This window comes from Cupressus sempervirens, chromosome 5 (assembly GCF_028749045.1).
Source record: "Cupressus sempervirens isolate cs-2001-9-10 chromosome 5, ASM2874904v1, whole genome shotgun sequence".
Classification (NCBI taxonomy): domain Eukaryota; kingdom Viridiplantae; phylum Streptophyta; class Pinopsida; order Cupressales; family Cupressaceae; genus Cupressus; species Cupressus sempervirens.
In genome coordinates, this window is record NC_143122.1 from 63,384,675 (window position 1) to 63,404,081 (window position 19,407).

Genomic DNA, 19,407 nt, shown 5'->3' on the forward strand with positions numbered 1-19,407 from the left:
ATTAGTATAAGAGAAGATCAATCTTCCTCTATTTGTAGTAGCTTAGTATGGAAATATACGATCTGCTCTATCAGCAGATGCAGTGCTCGGGGGATACAATCTAAGATTGTCTATGGTTGGAAGGAGAAATCATTGCCCATGGTAAACGAGCACCTAAAATCGACAATTCCCAGGTTATCGTTTGATATGAAAGGAGAGTATACTTGACTTTTCCAGAGCTATGAAGGTTCATGTTTTGTCGCATGAAAGTTTATGTGATCATTTACGGATGTGTGTTGGCTTTTTCTTGCAAAGGGAGTTTAAGGGTTTACAGATTGTGTTTTTTGAAGGTTGAGCTAGTTTTCTTTTATGGATTTATAATTTTGTCCCTTTAAAAACATTATCATGTCTTTTCTCTGTTTTGTTCTTATAAATCAGTAAATGGGTTTTGAATTTTTTTTTGTACTTCAAAAAAATGAATGGGTTTTAACATTTTTCCCCTTAAAAAATTTTGGGAGGATTTTATAATTTTTGTCCATAAAAAGTTATTGTGGGTTTTGTGCAATATTTAGCCTTAAAAATCATTTTGTAAAAGGTTCTTACTGTTTGTCCTAAAAAACAAAACTTTGTACTATGATTTGTGTCTCGGATTTCATGTTGAGTTTTGATCAAGTTTATCCTCAAAAGTCATGTCTGGTTTTGAACTGTTTTTCTACTCAAAAGTTGTGATTGGCTTTTTTTGTTTTATCTTAAAAAATTGTTTATGGGTATTTTGAATTTTCTAAAAAAATTCATGACTAGCATTGTTGGTCTTAGGGTTTTTCAATTTTTCCCAATAAAAACCATGTAAGAGTTTTTTTTCAATTTTTTCCACAAAAATCTTGGCTTCTCTTGTAGTTTGTTTTGGGTTGCACCTAGAGTTGTTGGGGCGAACATCTGCATACACTTTTTTCAAGTAGCTGATCTCAGAGAGATAACTTTGTTACCCAACATCAGGGTGGACAAATTATGGTAATCTTGGTCATTAGCATTCTACAAATCCAGGGAGAGTCTCAATAATAGTAGTGTTTTGACGAGGATCAACAATAGTAGTGTTTTGACAAGGAGCAGCCAATTTAAGGGCTTGCAGATTGTGTGTTTCTAAAGGTTGAGCTAGTTTTCTTTTATGGATTTATAATTTTGTCCATTTAAAAAAACATATTGTGTTTTTTAATTTTGTCCTAATAAATTAGTGAATGGGTTTTGGATAATTTCTTCTAATTAAAAATATATATATTGAATGGGTTTTAATATTTTTCCCCTTAAAAAATTCTGGGAGCAATTTTTAATTTATGTCCATTAAAAGTTATTGTGGGTTTCGTGCAATATTTAGACTTAAAAATCATTTTGGAAAAAGGGTCTTCTTCTTTTTCCTAAAAAATGAAGGTTTGTATTATGATTTGTGTCTTGGATTTTGTGTTAAAGTTCTGATCAGGTTTATCCTCAAAAATCATGTCTGATTATGATCGATTTTCTCATCAGAAATTGTGATTGGTTTTTTTTTTAATCCAAAAATTTGTTTCTAGGTATTTTGAATTTTCTGAAAAAATCATGACAAGCGTTGCTGGTCTCGGATTTTTCGATTTTTCCCAAAAAAACCATTGGAGAGTTTTTTTCAATTTTTTCCACAAAAATCATGGTTTTTCTTGTAGTTTGTTTTGGGTTGCACCTAGAGTTGTTGGGGTGAACAGACTCTGCAAACATTTTTTTCAAGTAGCTGATCTCAGAGGGATATCCAGCTTTGTTACAAAACATCAGGGTGGATGAATTATGGTACTCTTGGTCATTTACATTCTACCAATCCTGGGAGAGTCTCAGCAATAGCAGTTTTCTGACGAGAAGCAGCCTTCTCTGCATCCATGACCAAAAGACTTACAATTTGACTTCTGTTGAGTAGTTTGTATGATGACCATTAAGCAGGGTATAAAATAATAATGTAATGTAATAGTCATCTTTAGAGAGTTTAGTTTTATTAGTTAGTTTCTATTTTTATATCCTATTAATGATTGTTTCATTTTAAAACATCATCTTGTAATTTTCTATTTAAGGAGACTTTGTCTCCATTGTTTAATATCAAACTATCAAGTTTTATAACAATGTTGATGGGGGCGTACACCTTGCTAATTAAGGTATCAATGTTTGGTTGATCAAGATAGCAGTGTATATTCATGTTACCTACCGCTGAAAGTTGTGAGTTCAAAACTAGTCATACATTTCATGGTACAGGTTGTACTTTGGTTGCTGAGCGCGGGAGTTTTGAGGAGAGATCACTACTTCTTTGAGTGTCTATCCTAATTCTCTGGTGGCGTCTTGGGTTGTTATATGCACATCTGCCCATTTTGGAGAGGACAATTGAAGTGTTTGGAGCTGTAGTCACCTCCTGCCATAAGCGCTCCAGTTGCGAACATTCTCATCTTAGACCTGCACATAAAACTTCCCATAAGCTGTGTTTATTAGTGTATGTCAGTTCGACACCAGCCTACAAGCTCAACCATTCCAGCTATAATATTGATATCCCATAGCTAGGTAGTTGGGAAGCTTGATATTTGATTCTACTGTGGGGTGAGCCCAGCAGTTTGATTTGTATCAGCTTTCATATCAGTAAATATTCAGTGTTTCATTGTGCATGACTAACCTTGTTAAGCTTTTGACAGTCGTACCACCAGAACCATTTCTTCCTTGTATTTGGATTTAACACTAGTATAGATATCTTAAATAAATCTATCTAAAGTAATGCCAATAGATATCCACTACAAGATAATTATTATTTAATTTACTACATCTAAAATTATTAATATTTCCTTTATCTCCATTTATTTATTTATTTACTAACTTAAGCTTTTTATTTTAATTTCTGAAAATTTTAATTTCTGAAAAAATGGATATCTTCAAATATTATAATTTAAACAAATATTTTATGTGGTATTTATTAAATTATTTTTAAAAGTATATTATGTTTATAATAAGATTTCAAACTTCGACAAAAGATTGGATTGATTTCGAATCGAAGAGCGAGAATATCGAGCACAGCAGACAGTAAACTAGTGAATATTTTGAAAGATGCAACACAAGAAAAACAACCGTACAAATATCAGTGGATTGCAAAAAGTCCAAAAACCCTAAGGAAGTCTCTACTTCTAAGGCACACGCAGCGACAAATCCACTTCCAAATCTTTACAATCCCGATAGGAAGAGGAATCAAACATGGAGAATAAAAAACACATTTTCTCATCCCAAATCCAACGCGCCCAACAAGTATTCAATAGAAACCTCGAATCAATTCGAGGTCCTAAGTGGGCATAATGAGCAAGAGCGCCCTAAAATAAAACAAGCAAGTCAAAATCATTCAGGGGCCGCTCCAGTTCATTCATTAGCTTCTCCAGTCAAAAGAGGAAACAAATCTGTTATATACCGCAGATGGGGATGGCAGCAAACAAGTTACGAAAGCTCTTCTCCAAAATCCTCAATTCCATGCCCATCGGAAGATAAACTGCAACCCTCAGGGAAATCATCATTCAGTTGATGATAAATCGTCTTGGTCTTCCTTACCACCGGTTTCCCTCAGTTCTCGCCCTATTATTTTTTCCACAGCTAGCTTAGATAGTCAAATAAGGTTTTTTAATCTTACCAAATATTCAAGCAACAATAAGAATGATTTGTTTATGCAGTAGATAGGGTTTCTCCCCGATAGCACTACGGATCACTCTTGCAAGATCCAACCTAGGAGGTATAAACCCTTAGTTTTGTCATCCTCCTGTGTCTCACCCAGCTCCTATGTTCCGCCCCGTCATAGAATCCGTGCTGCCAGCCCATTAGGTTTCAATCACCAACACTCTAGATCTTCACCTATTAAGCACTCTCTCAATCCAAATGATATAACTATCATCATTAGTAACCATGCAAGTGAAGAGCGTTGGCAAGAGAAAAAGTGGACATATTTGCATACTGGAACGGTCCAAAGTGCGAATTGCTCAACTTCAGTAATTAGTTACAAGAATTTTGCAAGAACCAAGTAAGTATCTCTCACCACTCTGATAGATTAGTATATTTGCATTGTAGTGATGAATATGTCAGAAAGGATTTCCTTTATGTCTCTGATTGCTTTTTTAAAGGTTACGCTGTGAAATTTTTTGAATGGTTTCCAGATTGTTGTGAGGTGATGTTAGACTTCATGATTCCAACCTGGTTTAACATCCAATCCCTACCTCCCGAACTCCTTCATTTGAATATTATTAAGAAAATAAGATCATCCCTGGGCGAATTGCTAGGCTTGGATTCTTCCTTTCAATTCTGTAATAATATCAAACTACTAATCAAATGTAAAGCTAATAATTTGGAATCTGAACAAGTTAAAGTGATAACTAACAGAGCAATATATAAACTAAAATTACACAAATACGAAGGCAAAATATCATAAACCATTAGATTAGATAATGATAGAAAAATCATATTCAAAACACTGCAACTAACTACGGATATAAAAAAAACCTTCCCTATGATGAACATAAGGAATCAAAAAGAGCATCAAAGGGATTCTTTACATGAAAAAGATTCATCTCAAACTCACCAAGACATTCCAAAAAAATTGGATCAGATCCATGAACAGTGGATAGTAAGTACTAAAGAACCCGCAAGGGCAACTCCGATGACAGATCCTAGACATAACCTCCCCCCAAATCTTAAGGAAATGCAAAAGAAAGTGCCAGAGGAAAAGCAAGAAGATAAGATAACTAGTGGTCAGTGTACAAAAATAGGAAAATGCACAGTATCAAGATCCAACAAAGAAAAAGTAGATGAACTAGACATTGGGGAATGCAAAGGTGTAAGCCCTCTTTCAAAACTGCAAACTTTCAGGGAGAACCAAAGTGTCAAAGCTTTCAGCACAGATAATAGAAATAGTCAAAAGGATATGGTTATTGTGAGGCTACAAGGATCTATAATCAATAACAGGAAAGTCAGGAAAATTCAAGGGAAACCATGAAGAATAAGAAAAGCAGTGCCTCAACCGAAGAGGAAGAGTCATCAAAGAAACTAGAGAAACAAAATATACCCTTCTATTCCCAAGGGCAGAACCAGAAAATGGGATGGTCAAGAATATAGAAGAGGTTATGGGATCTCCTCAAAATCAAACAATAAAAAATGGGAAAGAATTTGGAACTACCAACAAAGAACCAATCAGTAGGTATTCCAAATTTTGGCAAATGCCTCCAACTAAATCAGATTCAATAGCTCTCTTTCGCAGCAGGTACAAGGATAAGAGTAGTGAACAAAGTAAAATAGAAGGAACACTAATACAAGATTTTCAAGAATTTTTACACAAAGACTTGGTTAGGGAGGATGATCTAGACAGTTTGTATCTAGATAAGACTGAAGTAGACAATCTGGAATCTTTAATTGAGGAATTAATTGAAGATTTTAGCTTTGAGAACATTGATAGGAGCAATGAAGCACAGAAGGAGAGTTTGATTTAGAGTCTTAAAATTAGGAGGTGATAATTATACCTGTGAAGATCTAAAAAGAGACTTATTAAAGATAGAAGGTGATTGTAAAAACGAGGAAATGATACAGCTAATCAATGATGTTCCAGAGATTATGCAAGATAAGGACTCCGAGGGAAATGAGATCAAGAGGCTAACATTTGTAGAGGACAAAGCCACAATCACCACCTAAGCATTGCAAAGCAAATATTACAGGAGCTGGAAAGTGAAGACATGGATGGTAAAGTAGGTAATCAATCCGAAATTGCTTTAAGTGCACAAAAGAATATAAAACAGTTGGGTATCCAGATGAATCAGGAAGGAGTTAAATCCCCTAAATATGGCAAGGTGAAATCTAAAAGAGGTAGAAAATCCCTCAAGTAATTGAGAGAAGCAGATGGACAGGCCAGAGAGCAGCAAAAGATCAATCAGCTGTTTAACATAGGGAAGGAGAAGATCCTTCCCAAGGAATCATGAAGATCACTACTTGGAATGCTAGGGGTTTAAACGCCCCTAGCAAGAAAAGACTACTAAAACAAATTTTAAAACTATTCGAATCTGAAATCATTCTATTACAGGAAACTAAGTTAAATAGGGAAGAAGGAATCAAGTTAGAAAGGAAGATAGGTAGCTAGAATATTAAATTACATGAATCTAGAGGGGCTTCCGGAGGTTTAGGTTTCATCTGGAACCCTAGGAAAGTAACTTTAGATATTTTAAACTCTAATAACAATTGGTTGACTAGCAGAGTCAAAAGCATTAAATCCAACCTTCAATTTATTCTAGTGAACATATATGGTCCAACCTATAATACAGACAAGAAACGCTTATGGGATGAAATCACTTTATTCATTAATAGTCATAATAATGATCTAATCCTTCTAGGAGGAGATTTTAACACCATCTTAAATATTGATGAAAAAGTTGGAGGTATTCAACGAGCCTCCCAAGCTTCTAAAGATTTCAAATATTGGTGGGATTCCAATAATCTGATTGATATCCCGCTTAATAATGGGAATTACACATGGAACAATAAAAGGAAGGATTTCTCGTATATTGCTGAGAAACTGGACAGGTTTTTCCTCAAAGTTGAATTAAGTGAAATTAATATCAATATTCATTCTTCAATCCTTCCAATAGCTAGATCTAATCGTTTCCCGGTTAGAATTGAATTTTCTAAACCTTTGAAACCAGTGAGAAACCCATTTAAGTGCGAAAAAATGTGGTTTTTAGACTCAAACTTTCTAGAACACATTAAAGATTGGTGGGATCTAGGTAGCTTCAAAGGATCTAAAATGTATATCTTTGTCACAAAATGAAAATGCTTAAAGAAAACATTCTTAAATGGAAAAAAGACCATTTCAATAATATCTTCAAAGAAAAACTAGAGATTGAGGAAAGACTAAAGAAACTGAATTTATAAGTAATCAAAAAGGGTATGAATAACGAGAGCTATTTGTTGGAAAAAGAATTACTCGCCAAACAAGAAAACATACTAGCTAAAGAAGAAGTTTTTTGGAGACAAAAGTCAAGAGAAAAATGGCTAGCTGAAGGAGATCGAAACACAAAGTTCTTCCATAACTCCACTCTCCATAATAGAGCTAAGAGCAAAATAGTTAAAATTAAAGATCACTTGGGTACTATTACTGAGGATCTGGTTAAAATATCTGAGATTTTAGTTAATCACTTTCAGAATACATTAAATAATTATGACTACTCCAACAAGATAGCCCAATAAAAAATGCTTGAAGTCATTCCCAAAGTAGTATCTTTAGAAGATAATAAACTATTAAACAAACCCATCACCTTGGAAGAAGTCAGATTAGTAGTATTTGATATGAATCCTGACAAATCTCCAAGTCCAGATGCTTTCCAAACATTTTTCTATCAAAAATGCTAGGATATCTTGGTTGAAGACCTCTGGAAAGCTATCGAAGCTTCTAGAAATGGTGGCTCACTGCTGTCTGAAATCAACCACACCTTTCATTCTCTGCTTCCCAAAAAAGAGGACCCTGAAAATCCAAGGGATTCAGACCAATAGCTTTGTGTAACACTATATATAAAGTCTTATCTAAAATTTTAGCAAATTGACTTAAACGAATCCTTCCAAAAATTATTTCTGAAGAACAAACCAGTTTTGTTCCAGGAAGATCAATCCTAAATGGGATACTTATTATCCAAGAAACAATCCACTCAACATATAAGAACAAAAGGTCAAGCATGTTCATGAAATTAGATATCCAAAAGGCAAATGACATGGTGGATTGGAGGTTCCTATGCAAAACCCTAGAAGCTTTTGGTTTTTCACGCCAATGGATCAGCCTCATTTATCAGTGTATCTCAACCACTAAGATCTCAGTTCTTGTAAATGGTACCCCCGAGGGCTTCTTCGAAACTTCTAGAGGGATTAGATAGGGAGACCCCCTTTCTCCATTCCTTTATATCATTATGGCAGAAGCCTTTGGGAGAGCACTCTCTGATGCTTACAACAAAGGGGATATCAAGGGTATTACTGTTACAGAAAATATCCCTAATATTACTCATCAACAATTTGCAGATGATACTATTTTGCCTAGTGACAGCACTACAAAAGAGGCACTGAACATCAGGTCTATCATTCAACTATACATAGCAGCTTCGAGTCAAAAAGTAAATGCAGCAAAATCTAAAATCTTCTTTATTAACACAAAACCGAAAATAGAAAAGCAGATTTGTCATATCATGGGATATAAGAAGGGTGAATTTCCTTGCAAGTACCTAGGTATTGATCTAGAAAAAGCAAGCAAATCTAGTAAGGTATGGCAAAAATATTTTGGATAGATTAGAGACTAGGATAGGCGGCTGGAAAAATAAATGGCTTTCGAAAGCTAGCAAAATTACCAAGATTAAATCAGTTCTATCTGTCATTCCTATTTATCCTTTATCCTGCCTCCCGCTACCTAAGAATACCAATAAGAAGCTTGAAGCAATTCTTAGAAGCTTCCTTTGGAATGATGGTGAGGATTCTAAAAAACTTGCCCTCATAAGGTGGGAAAACATTTGCAAACCAAAGGATTCTAGAGGTTTAGGCATTAAAAACTTACTTTGGCAAAACGAAGCAGTTGGGGCCAAACTAATATGGCACCTCTTTGTTGAAAGAGATAGCAAGTGGGCAATAATTATGTATTGTAAGTATCTTAATGCTATGGACCCTTTTTCCATTTTTAGGATGAAGACTCTCCCTAAACGATCAGAGAGTTGGAATTTTATTGTTAAATGTAGAGCACTCATCAGTAAGTATCTCACGTGGGATATTGGTAAGGGGGGCGAAGCCTTATTCTGGGAGGACTCATGGGATGGGCATCCTCCTATAGATAGCTTGGAGTTTCCTGTAGAGCTCAAAGAGAAGTTAGTCATCTTATGGGGACGCAAGGTCAGTAATTATAAAATTAAGATCACAATAAATGGTACTACTAGTTGGGTGTGGAAATCTTTGGATGATATAGACTTGGAACCCTCATCAAAAAAGAAATATGAAAAGATCAACAAAAGTAGGAAAATCAAACAATTAGAGAGGAACGATAATCTAAATCGGGCAGCATCAAAAGATGGCAAGTATAGTATTAAAAATGGATATAAAGCCCTTATTAACTCCCAAAGATGGGATGAAGTGAAACTCCCACTCAAACTTTGTTGGGATCAGTCATGTCTGCCAAAGGCTGGGTTCTTTTTATGGTTGGCATACCAGAACAGGATCCTCACGGCAGACAAGTTCCGCAAATTGGGTTATGAAGGTCCCTCTAGATGTGTGCTATGTAGACAAAACAGTGAAGACACAAATCACATCTTATTCAGCTGCCCTTACACCCAACATTGTTGGGATTGGCTTAGACACATGTTGGGTTGGCATGCTTCTATGCTGAATTCTTTATTTGATCTTCTTAATAGCTAGCCCACTAATATCTATAAAGGTGTTTACATTAGCATTTGGAACATCTGCCTGTCTATCTTCATGTGGGAGGTATGGAAAGAAAGAAACAGAAGATTGTTTAGGGACCAGGAAATGTAGCCAGAAGAGATTGTTAAAAAGTTAGAAGCAAGCATAGTGGAGACATTAAATTCCCACCTCAGGAAGTCCCAAAAAGAAGAAGGATCATGCTCAAGCTAGGATGGCTTCATCAGGAAAAAATGGACTAACCTCATTAATCCTCCGCTCACCTATAAAAAGAAGAACAAAGAGGCAAGGGAAAATTGCAGATGGATACCCCCTCCAATTGGATGGTCTAAGTTAAATTTTGACGGAGCCTCCAAATGCAACCCGGGCTTGGTAGGCATCGATTGTATCATTACCATTGAGTCAAGCAATTGGATAGCTAAAAGGGCTAAATCTATTGACCCAACCACTAGTAACTTAGCTGAGCTTGCAGCTTTGCAAGATGGGCTTCAACTCTGCCTAAAATTAGAACTATCCAAAATCATCATTGAAGGAGATTCCCAAATCGTTTTAAATGCTATAAGGAAAAGAGCTACGCCCAACTGGGTTTTGAACTCAAAATTAGAAGAGGTTCTCAATATTTTGGATAGGTTTGAAGATATTCAGATTTACCACATCTTTCGAGAAGGTAACAAGAAGGCTCACCAATTGGCAAATGAGGGGGCTAATGGCAAAACTTACCTGGTTCTCCGAGATAGGTAATCTTACCAAAGCCTTGGGTCACCTCACCACCCTTTATCAAATTAATAAAGTCCTTTATTATGCAACTGTCAGTTATCCTCGAACTTTGTTTTTAATTGAGTCTTGGTTGGTTGGTTACTCTCCCTAGAACCCTCCGCCTAGTATGTTAGGAGTTTTAGAGGTCATTATTGATGGTGACTCTTTGTTCGCCCTTAATATCATTAGGTCTCGCTCTTCCCCTTTTCTGGGTACTTAATTCTATTTTGAGAGTAGTCCTCAAAATCTTGGATTGCTTCTCTATTTCCCATATTCTTATTTATCCAATAGGAGATAAGGCGGCAAAACAAATGGCTACCAAGGGTACCGATGTTAAAGCTTCTTTAATATCTCCCTTAAGTATCTAGGTTTTGTTATTTTTTCTCTCCCCTCTTCCTTGCATTACTCTATTTGTTTTCTTATTCCTCCCCTTAAAACATCGTATTGTAGGCTTGTATTTTTTGGGGGATCAGAGTTTTAGTCTTTAGGTCATTTCTTTAGCTTTTGTTTTCTTTTTTCCTCTCCTTTTTGTTGTCCTTTTTTCCTTGCTTATCCTTCAAGCTTAGTCGCCTGCCCCCTTATATGGATCCTAGTCATGCATTTTGCCCTTTCATTTCATGATTGCTTTGCTGCACTCCTCTCTAGTTTTTCCTCATTAGTTGGCCATTGGCTTCCCTCGTGCCTCTGCCCTAGCTGGCATCATCTATGGATGATGTCATTGCCTCTAGGAGTTTTCATGTCCTTCCTCGATAGCCTTTTCCATTTATACCTTTGTTGTCTCTTTCCTTCTCTGTCATTGTGAGCAATATTAACCTCTTAGATGGATTCAAATATCAGTCTTTTTCATACCTCAGAGGTGCGGACAATGGCATTTCGGGGAAATGTAAAGCCAAAGAGATGGAGCAGAGTTTTGAAGCCTATTGATGATATGACCAGGATAGCGGTTAGTCAGGCCATCGGTGAAGACTCTTTCAACTATGATCATACATGGCGGACCAATAGTGATATTATTGGGACATTTATCGATTGTTTGGCTAGAGCCAGGGTGGAGTTGTGAGCTATGATTAGGCTCTGTTGCAATATTTTCGACCCAATTTGGCGAAAGGGGTTGGAAGAAGCCATCAAAAGCATAGACGACAAGCTCAAGATTCCCCTCCCGGAAAAATATATGGCACATCCACCTAGCAGCCCTGACTTGGATGTAGTGTTTCAGCGTCCTTCTCTAGTCATCCATGAGAACTTGGCCTTCTACAAGGAAAGGCCAAGAGTGGAGGCCAGCATTCAGTTCCTCCTCCGGTGGAGAGGAATTGTTGAAGATGTCAGTAAAGTTTGGCTTTCAAACTACCTTAACATTTTTAAAGCTTACATTCATCCAAGGGTGGTTCTAGACAACCTAGAGGCTTTGAATTTCTGCACTCCAAACATGGAGAAATCTAACAGGGAGAAAAATGAGTTTGAATTCCCTCCTAACTTCTAGCTTGAGAAGCCCAACGATATATCAGAGATCATCATGGTTTATTGGAAGTAGGCGTCCAAGCTAGGTGGGCTTTCGTGTGCTGCGCTGGTGACTTGTCCTTGGTTTTGCTTCCTGCAAGGTTGGTTGTGGGTGTCCCCTGTTTTTGTTCCCTATTCCCACTGCAGCAGTATGTTAGATTTTTGTTTCTATTTATGGGTCCCTGTCCAGATGCTCTTCCTGTTCCTTCCTTTTTGTATCTAGCTTGTTATAGAGCATGGAAGGAATATAGTCAATGGTTCCAGTTTTCTCCCTGGTTCCTTTTCCTATTATTGGTCTATACATAGGGTTATTTATCCATCATGATACTTATCATTATGTAATTATCCTGCTTAATATACATAAATAAAACTTCTATATTTGTGGTCTCATTTTTTTCTAATTATCTGTCACTGTCAATCTTTGATGCTTGTGAGGCTCTGTACTTTCCTTTGGCATTGACTGACTGTGTAGTCTTTCATCGGCTCAAAGGTAATGAGTTCAGTTTTCAATAATTGCAAATTGAATCAAATGAAACTAATCTGTAGTTCCTTATTCTCTATTAGGTAATGTTTTATTGAAATCTCAGTATTATTAATGTCAAAGAAGTCCTAATCAAATCTAAAACAGACACATTAAGTAGATTTGCTACTCTGAATGCTGTAGCACTGCTAGATTTTTAAGCTGGGGAAGATCCTCGCTTGAGTCAATAATCAGGTCCGCGATTATAATAAGGATAGTAATAATTTTTAATTAGGACCACACAAATAAGGACTAATAACTAAATAATTTTAATACAAGTAGTTAAGTAACTCTACAATATAACCAAATTAACCAAATAAGAACAGTCTAATAATAGGACCTCGTTTAAGGCATTCTGCTCAGTAGCCTCTATGCGATAATGTTAGCATTAACTACTATGTGGTATTCAGAATGTTAAATTAAAATCCAGTCTTAGAAGGATTTCAATTTTAAGATGACAGTTGAACTTATTAACGAATGTTAGGACTAAAGATTGTTAGGACTAAGAGAATTTTTCATCGATTTTGGAAATGTTCAGATTTCTCTATTGAATATGGGTTAGCAAAGCATGTCAATATCTAACCAGGGATGCCTCCTTTAAATTTTTCTTTAGTAATAGTACTAACAATTTCTTCTTAGCAGTCTACTATTTAGCAGTACAGTAAGGCATTTGAGTTACAGATAAATCAGCAAAGAAGGGATGCCCACTAAAAATCTAATACTCTGGCTAGAGAGGTTCTCTCAGATCAAGAATATAACTGGATTGGACTAATCAAAAAAGACAAAATGCAGATTAGGACTCATGTCCGCTCCATTGTAGTAAATATCAAGTTTAAAACTGGGGTATGCCCCTTTTATTTTGTAATAATAAAGGACTTCGGTCCTGGGCAAGACTGCAGGTTTTCTTCTCCATTCTTTCCTACCAATGCCTATTTGAACGGAGCTACTTATGTTGTATCTTTATTTGTTTAAATTTTAATCAAAGGCTTCAGCCGTTTACCGATCAAAAAAAAAAAAGATTTCAAACTTTGACATGTAGATGGTTGTCAAATTCAACCTAGAAGAATAAAAGTTAACATTAACACGCTCACATCATCCCACTCCACCTCCCTTTCTGCCATTGTAGAATGCCTATTGGCATTAACAAGATGGTAGTACTGCTTGTGGGTTTATTACAGTTATTGCTGATAATTACCTCACAAACAAGCATTTCCCTTGTAATCACCTGCCACCGGACAAGTGGCAGGAGCTTGTTATTTTCTTTCAGTTTTTTAAACTCCCCAATGGATAGTGGTTGTGCCCCGTAGCTTTATCAATAAAGTGGAAGAGCCATTTTAGTTACCGCTCAATAAGTGGATGCTTTCTTTCTTTCAATAATACAATGCATCCCACTAGGTAAGTGGCATTGGTCGGCTTGCTGCCTGATGTTTTCCTTTTTGCATTTTGCTTTCAGCTGTATGTGATTCTGAGCATCCTACACTCTCACCTGCCCTTTCCAGGACTTTTGGTGATCATAAAGTGAAAAGAAGTTTTTATGCATTTAAAATTGTAGCTAGTATATTTTCAAAAAACACGAGGGCGGCTATTACATGGGTCATCGTGTTCCATCATAAAATGTTCGATGAACCCTGTCGGACCCTGCCCACAAACATTTTCAGCTAGTCTCTTCTCATACTTTAAAATTCCAATGCTTAAAAAGCCTGCACATAATTAGAATCTTTTAATTTGTTTATCATGCCAACTCTTGCTTCTACTTTGTTCCAACTCCATATAACATTGTTTAAGAACCAAACGAAACAAAAAATAAATGTATTCAACTCTACTAATCTTTCCTACAAGCTTTTGGTATTACCTAACTATTTTTTACAGCTACCAACAAGCTTAGATGAATAGGGCCAGGCAACTTACAAAAGAATTAAAAAATCAAGAAGATAGATATATTAACAAGAGACCGATGCTCATGAATGTCAGTGAATGATTAATATCTATTCATACGGTTCATCAAAGATCCCTATCTTTATCAACCTTGCTAGTCAATAAGAATAACTCGTACCTGACAATTAAGTATTTAATAAATGATGAGACAATTAACTATCTCCACAAAAATGCATAAAACAGCTGCAGGCATGTTCAGATATCTCACCTCTTGAATGCTTTCTGCCGCCACATGAATGAAATTTTTTGCAAGATTTTATAGAAAAAATAATCACTGGCATACCTATCATGTATTCACCTGCTTACCTGCAACTGACTGGCCCAGGTCGCCATATTCCATGTAGTTAACTCGTTTTTCATCAAGAAGCACCAAAAAATCACTGAAAGAAATGTCGTATGAAGTCTGTGGATCACATGGTGTTCCTTTAAGCTTCCCTTGCAACTTAAGGAATTCCTTGCCCCATGATGACGCCATGACATATTCCCTCTCAAACTGCAAATTTGCCTTTCTTTCTATCTCATCTAATTCTTCAACCCTCCGTTTCTCTTCTTCTCTCAGTTTCTAAAATAGTCAAATTATTCGGTCATCAGTTCACCAACAAATATTGAAATAACAGAACAATCACAAGAGCAACTAAGTTAAATATCTGCTTGCAATCAATTGTCTATAATAACAACCAACCCCACACAATTTTGGTGCTTCATTGAAATTCTCAGACCCAAGTTAAAATACAAATCACAATTTGAAAACTAAAAACAAAAAACCACATCAATTTTCCAGCCGAAAATAGGACCCCCACAAACAAATTATTAGCGAAAAATAAAATATCTCATTTATGTTCAAAACAAAAACCCCTTTGTTGATAGAATATGTTCAGTTGTACACATTGTCAGTCAGTAACTTGACGTTTAGGAATACCCCTGATTAACTAATGTTTCTGAGCTATAAATATAAAACTTCATAAGATCCTGGGATACAGAAACTTTACAATGAAACTACACCATAAATAACTCATGCTTTCAAGCATAATAGGCAATTTAATTTACTTTTACAAAAGCCAAAAATCATTGATAATAAAATTTTCCTGGATAAAACTCTGGTCATATATTCATTTCCAAAAAAGATTGTCAATGATGAACATGAAAAATGATGGAGAAAGAAATTTCTTTCTGATCTCTGAACTTGTGGCCCAATCAACTTCTGCTAAAATTTATTAGAGTTCGTCTTTTTAACCTTGGTTCTTTTTGGTCTTTTTAACTTTGGTTCAAATTGTACCTTATTGTACCTATGAGTCAATTGTTAAGTAAATAGCACTTTCTAAGATAGATCCAATCTTGTATGCATGTTGTCTGCCACTTAGATTGAACCTGATTACTATGTAATCACAACTCTTCTAATTCCTTGAATGTTCTATAGTACCATGCATACTGTTGAGTGGTAAGTAGGGAATTAAAAATAAGATGTCATCATAGACGTATGACTGTAATAAATGGCTACCTAGATCACATAGAAAACAACCACATGTTAAGAGAGGACCCAGTCATTGGCTATGTCAGTGCTAAATCTGACACAATGCTCACAAATCAACACGAGGAGTCTAACTCTAAATCCTCCTAAAATCAAAGAAGCTACTGGTATGATAACTGCCCCATAGCCACCTCTTACAATGGCAAGACCCAAGTTCTGATACTGTAAACATCTTGTCTGACAGCTGCAATGGACTGATGTAACGAAGCAATCATACCTCATCTAATCAATTGCAACTACTATCTTCACATGAAAGTACGTGAATAAATCCTATCATAGACATATGACTGATAAGTAATAAATAGCTTGTAAGTTACCTACATGCACGGAAACTAACCACAAGCAAGTGAGGTTCACAATGCAGGATGTTGAAGCCATCACTAAAATTACTTCCAAAGAAAAGAAGAAGAAGATAAGGTTAACATCCACGAGGCTAAACATAGCCTATGGGATAGCCTGTTGAATTTAGTAAATCAATTCTTTTTTATGCAAGTTGATGATAAGCACACCCAACTTGTCTATGTCGTCCTAACTGAATAAGTTATGTCAAGAGCTAGCTGTTAAAATATTCACAAATTTGCCTATGCAGTACTTATAAGCAACACATTCAACAATAAAATGGTTTTTGGTTTCCACAATTCCAGAATTGCAAAAAGAACAGACTCACTTTTCTCACACCTCTTTTGGACTTTTCCAACACCCAGTCTTACCACAAAGCTGATGCAAGTTAGTCCTAAGTTGAGCAATAATCTCCATAAAATATTAGCCCCTGTATAAGATTTTTCAAGTTGCTCATATGTGAGATTAAACTTGCTGATATAGTATTTTCTCTTCCTGCCTAACCCATTACCCCAGTTCTTCTTGTCGAACTTGCCAAAGACTGCTAACATGCCAACCAAAAGGACTTGCACTTCAATCCAACTTCCAGACGGACAAAGTTGTTGGTGAAAAAATTACCTAATAAAACTTCCTCGTACAAGATCAGACACGGATTCTGCCATTGTAAACATGTCGTCTATCAGTCGCAACTTATTAGACTCGTGTAAAAGACACTTCCTATTGCAATACCATAATTCCAATCTCTTATACACGTTGCCTGGAAGTTAGAATGATCTCTTCTTACTATCAACAGAACATTCATAACAAGGGCTTTGATTTAAATCCTAGAAAACGTGATCAGGAACATCCAAATCTGAGCGTAGTTTACTTCAAACTAAAAGACTATATGCAAGTGCTGGTGAACTGCACGAAAGAGATAAGCCTAGGCCATCGTAAACTGGCCCAAGTGAAGTAAATTCATGGGTTCAACATGGTCCGAACTGAACACACCATCAGGCAACACCCTTTTTCATAAACAAGCACTCCATAGCGCCTACATGAAATTTCATTGAAAAAATCCATCCATCCCAAAACACGTAATTGAAAAAACAAACGGACATGCACACCACAAACGCATTCAATTGAGAAAAAACATTACCATCGCAACAGTTCTACCCAGCGCCCGAAAGTCATAAACAAGCACAGCTTATCAGCTACATTGAATTTATTGATAAAACACATAGCCCCAGATCCACACAACCCGTACATCAATACTAAATAGCAGCGGTTACCTCAAAAACTCTCAATTCAACAGAAGCAACCACCATGAAACAGTTTAAATCAGCATTCACATTTTTAAACAATGACGCCATACTAACTTAAACCAAATTTCACTGAAGAGAATAAGTAAAACCCATAATATTTAAAAATTCTATATACCTCAAAAAATTCCCGCATCATTTGGGCATCTCCTCCGCTTTGAACTACTTGGGTGCCAGTATTTACATTTTCTGTGTCAGTATTGGCAATTTCAGCTTCAGCGTTTGAAGCCTTTACCACCCTTATTTTTCGTAGTTGCGTCATTCTGATAAATGTCTTATTTAACGTAATCCTGTAAGGATTAAACTTGCATATGTTGAATGATTTATTAAGAGGGTTGAGCTGTTGGGATGAAAGGGAATAAGACGTTGTTGGTGAACATATATGCATTTTGTGGAAGCAGGCATGAGCAGCCATGGCTGAAGTTTTGTGCAATTTTTCACTGCTGCTTAAACCTTCGCATTTCTGTCAATGGATATAATGAATGGAGTAAGGGTTTAAAAGTACATTTATATGTCTTCGTCTCTATGAGATTTGTCTAATCTAATCATCTTATCTTTTCTCGGCTTCCAAATTATCAATTTATTTCGTTTATGTTGAGCAAATAAATAAAATCCATTCAGGGCATCCATAATATTTCTTTTCTACCAAATTTATTTTTTCTTTTTCTTTTTTCTTTTTTCTTTTTTTTTTTTTTTTTTTTTGTGAATAGTCCTTTTCAATTAATAAAATTTATTAAAATTACAATTCACAAAAAAGAGTCGGGGGATACAGGATCACTCCGCGAATGAGTTCAATCGACTGAGGCCGAAGTAAACAACATGGCCGCAGCCAGCAACTATAAACTATCCATCAAAAAAAACATTTAAAACAACCTCATGCTGCCAAGGCAGTACCAGCAGAGGGAGGAGGATCATCTTTATCAGGAAATTCCCACGCATCAGTGGGATTGTGAGGCGGACTAGAACCAGTCCAGTCGTCAGCAGCATCTGCAGGATCTGGGGTAGTTGCAGTCTCCGCATCTTTCTTGTCTGGCCGCAAAGGAGAAATTGCCAGGGCCAGCCAGGGAAACTTGCCAGAGTGTGCCCGTCTAGGGGGAGGAGCCGGAGACCGGCCAGAAGCTCGCCCAAGGGGGGGAGTCGGGGACCAGCCAGAACCACCACGTGGTGAGGAAGCGGAGCGGCGCCTCCAACCGCCATGACCACCGCTGGGAGAGCGGTGGTGGGGACCTTGGGAGCGCGGCGTGTGTGAATGGCGACCAGAGGGTTGGCGTCCGGAACGGCGACCGCGAGACGAGGAGGCATCAGTCGAGGCACTCTGGCAATGGTACAAGGAGCATTGCCCCAGTGCTTTAACAATTCCTGTAAGTGGGCAACCTCCAGGGCAACTTTATTAGCTTGCACCTGTATCTGCATAATGACATTGTTACAAATGCATGCCTTAGTGTACATTGCAATGTTAACATCCAAAAAAATGTGAGTGAATAAAACTTCATTCCTATCTTTCCATAGAGCAAACAAAATTTCCATCCTGAAGGTATGCCAAATCTAGGAAAACTTCCGAGGAAATCTGGGGGAATCACCCAACAAGATCATGTGCCATGAAAAAGGTTCGGGCCTGAAAGGCTTTAAAAAATCATGAATCCAGTGCCAATAATTCTGAGCACGCTTGCAAAACCAAAAAATATGCAAAAAGGACTCAGGTTGGCCACAGAAGGGGCATCTGGGATCAGGAAGCCCAATGTGCTTGAGCTGAGGCCCCAGGGGAAGACCTTGGAAAGCAAGGCACCAAGCAAAGTGAGCAATCTTGGGTTCTGTAATGGCACTCCAAATGGTGTCGAACCGTTTTCTCCATTGAGAAAGCGAAGAATGCAAATGCCACCGTTGATTAAGCGTGTCCACCATCGAAAGGTGGGGCGAAAGCCATCTGTATCCCATATTGGGCTTATAATTCGTAAATGTAGTGGCAGGAAACCACTTCCAATCATACCACCAAGGTTGAACAGACTGAATCCCCACTTTATGAAGTAAGTGCACAGGGATGGAAGACAACAGAAGCTCATAAGTCTGGCGATCAACACGAACAAGGCGGTATTGAACTTGCATAT

The 19,407-nt window shown here is 36.9% G+C and overlaps 1 protein-coding gene across 1 annotated transcript in view; it reads right to left on the bottom strand.

Moving 5' to 3' along the window:
- Positions 1-17,782, bottom strand: part of EMB3144 (AAA-type ATPase family protein) — a 272,998-nt gene extending 255,216 nt beyond the window's left edge. The window contains exons 1-2 of the mRNA XM_089828601.1: positions 17,421-17,782; positions 14,441-14,696 (exon numbers count right to left, since the gene is read on the bottom strand). Coding sequence (XP_089684727.1) covers positions 14,441-14,696; positions 17,421-17,717 — 553 coding nt within the window. The 5' untranslated portion in view covers positions 17,718-17,782. The remainder of the gene's footprint in view (positions 1-14,440; positions 14,697-17,420) is intronic.
- Positions 17,783-19,407: the final 1,625 nt, after the last annotated feature.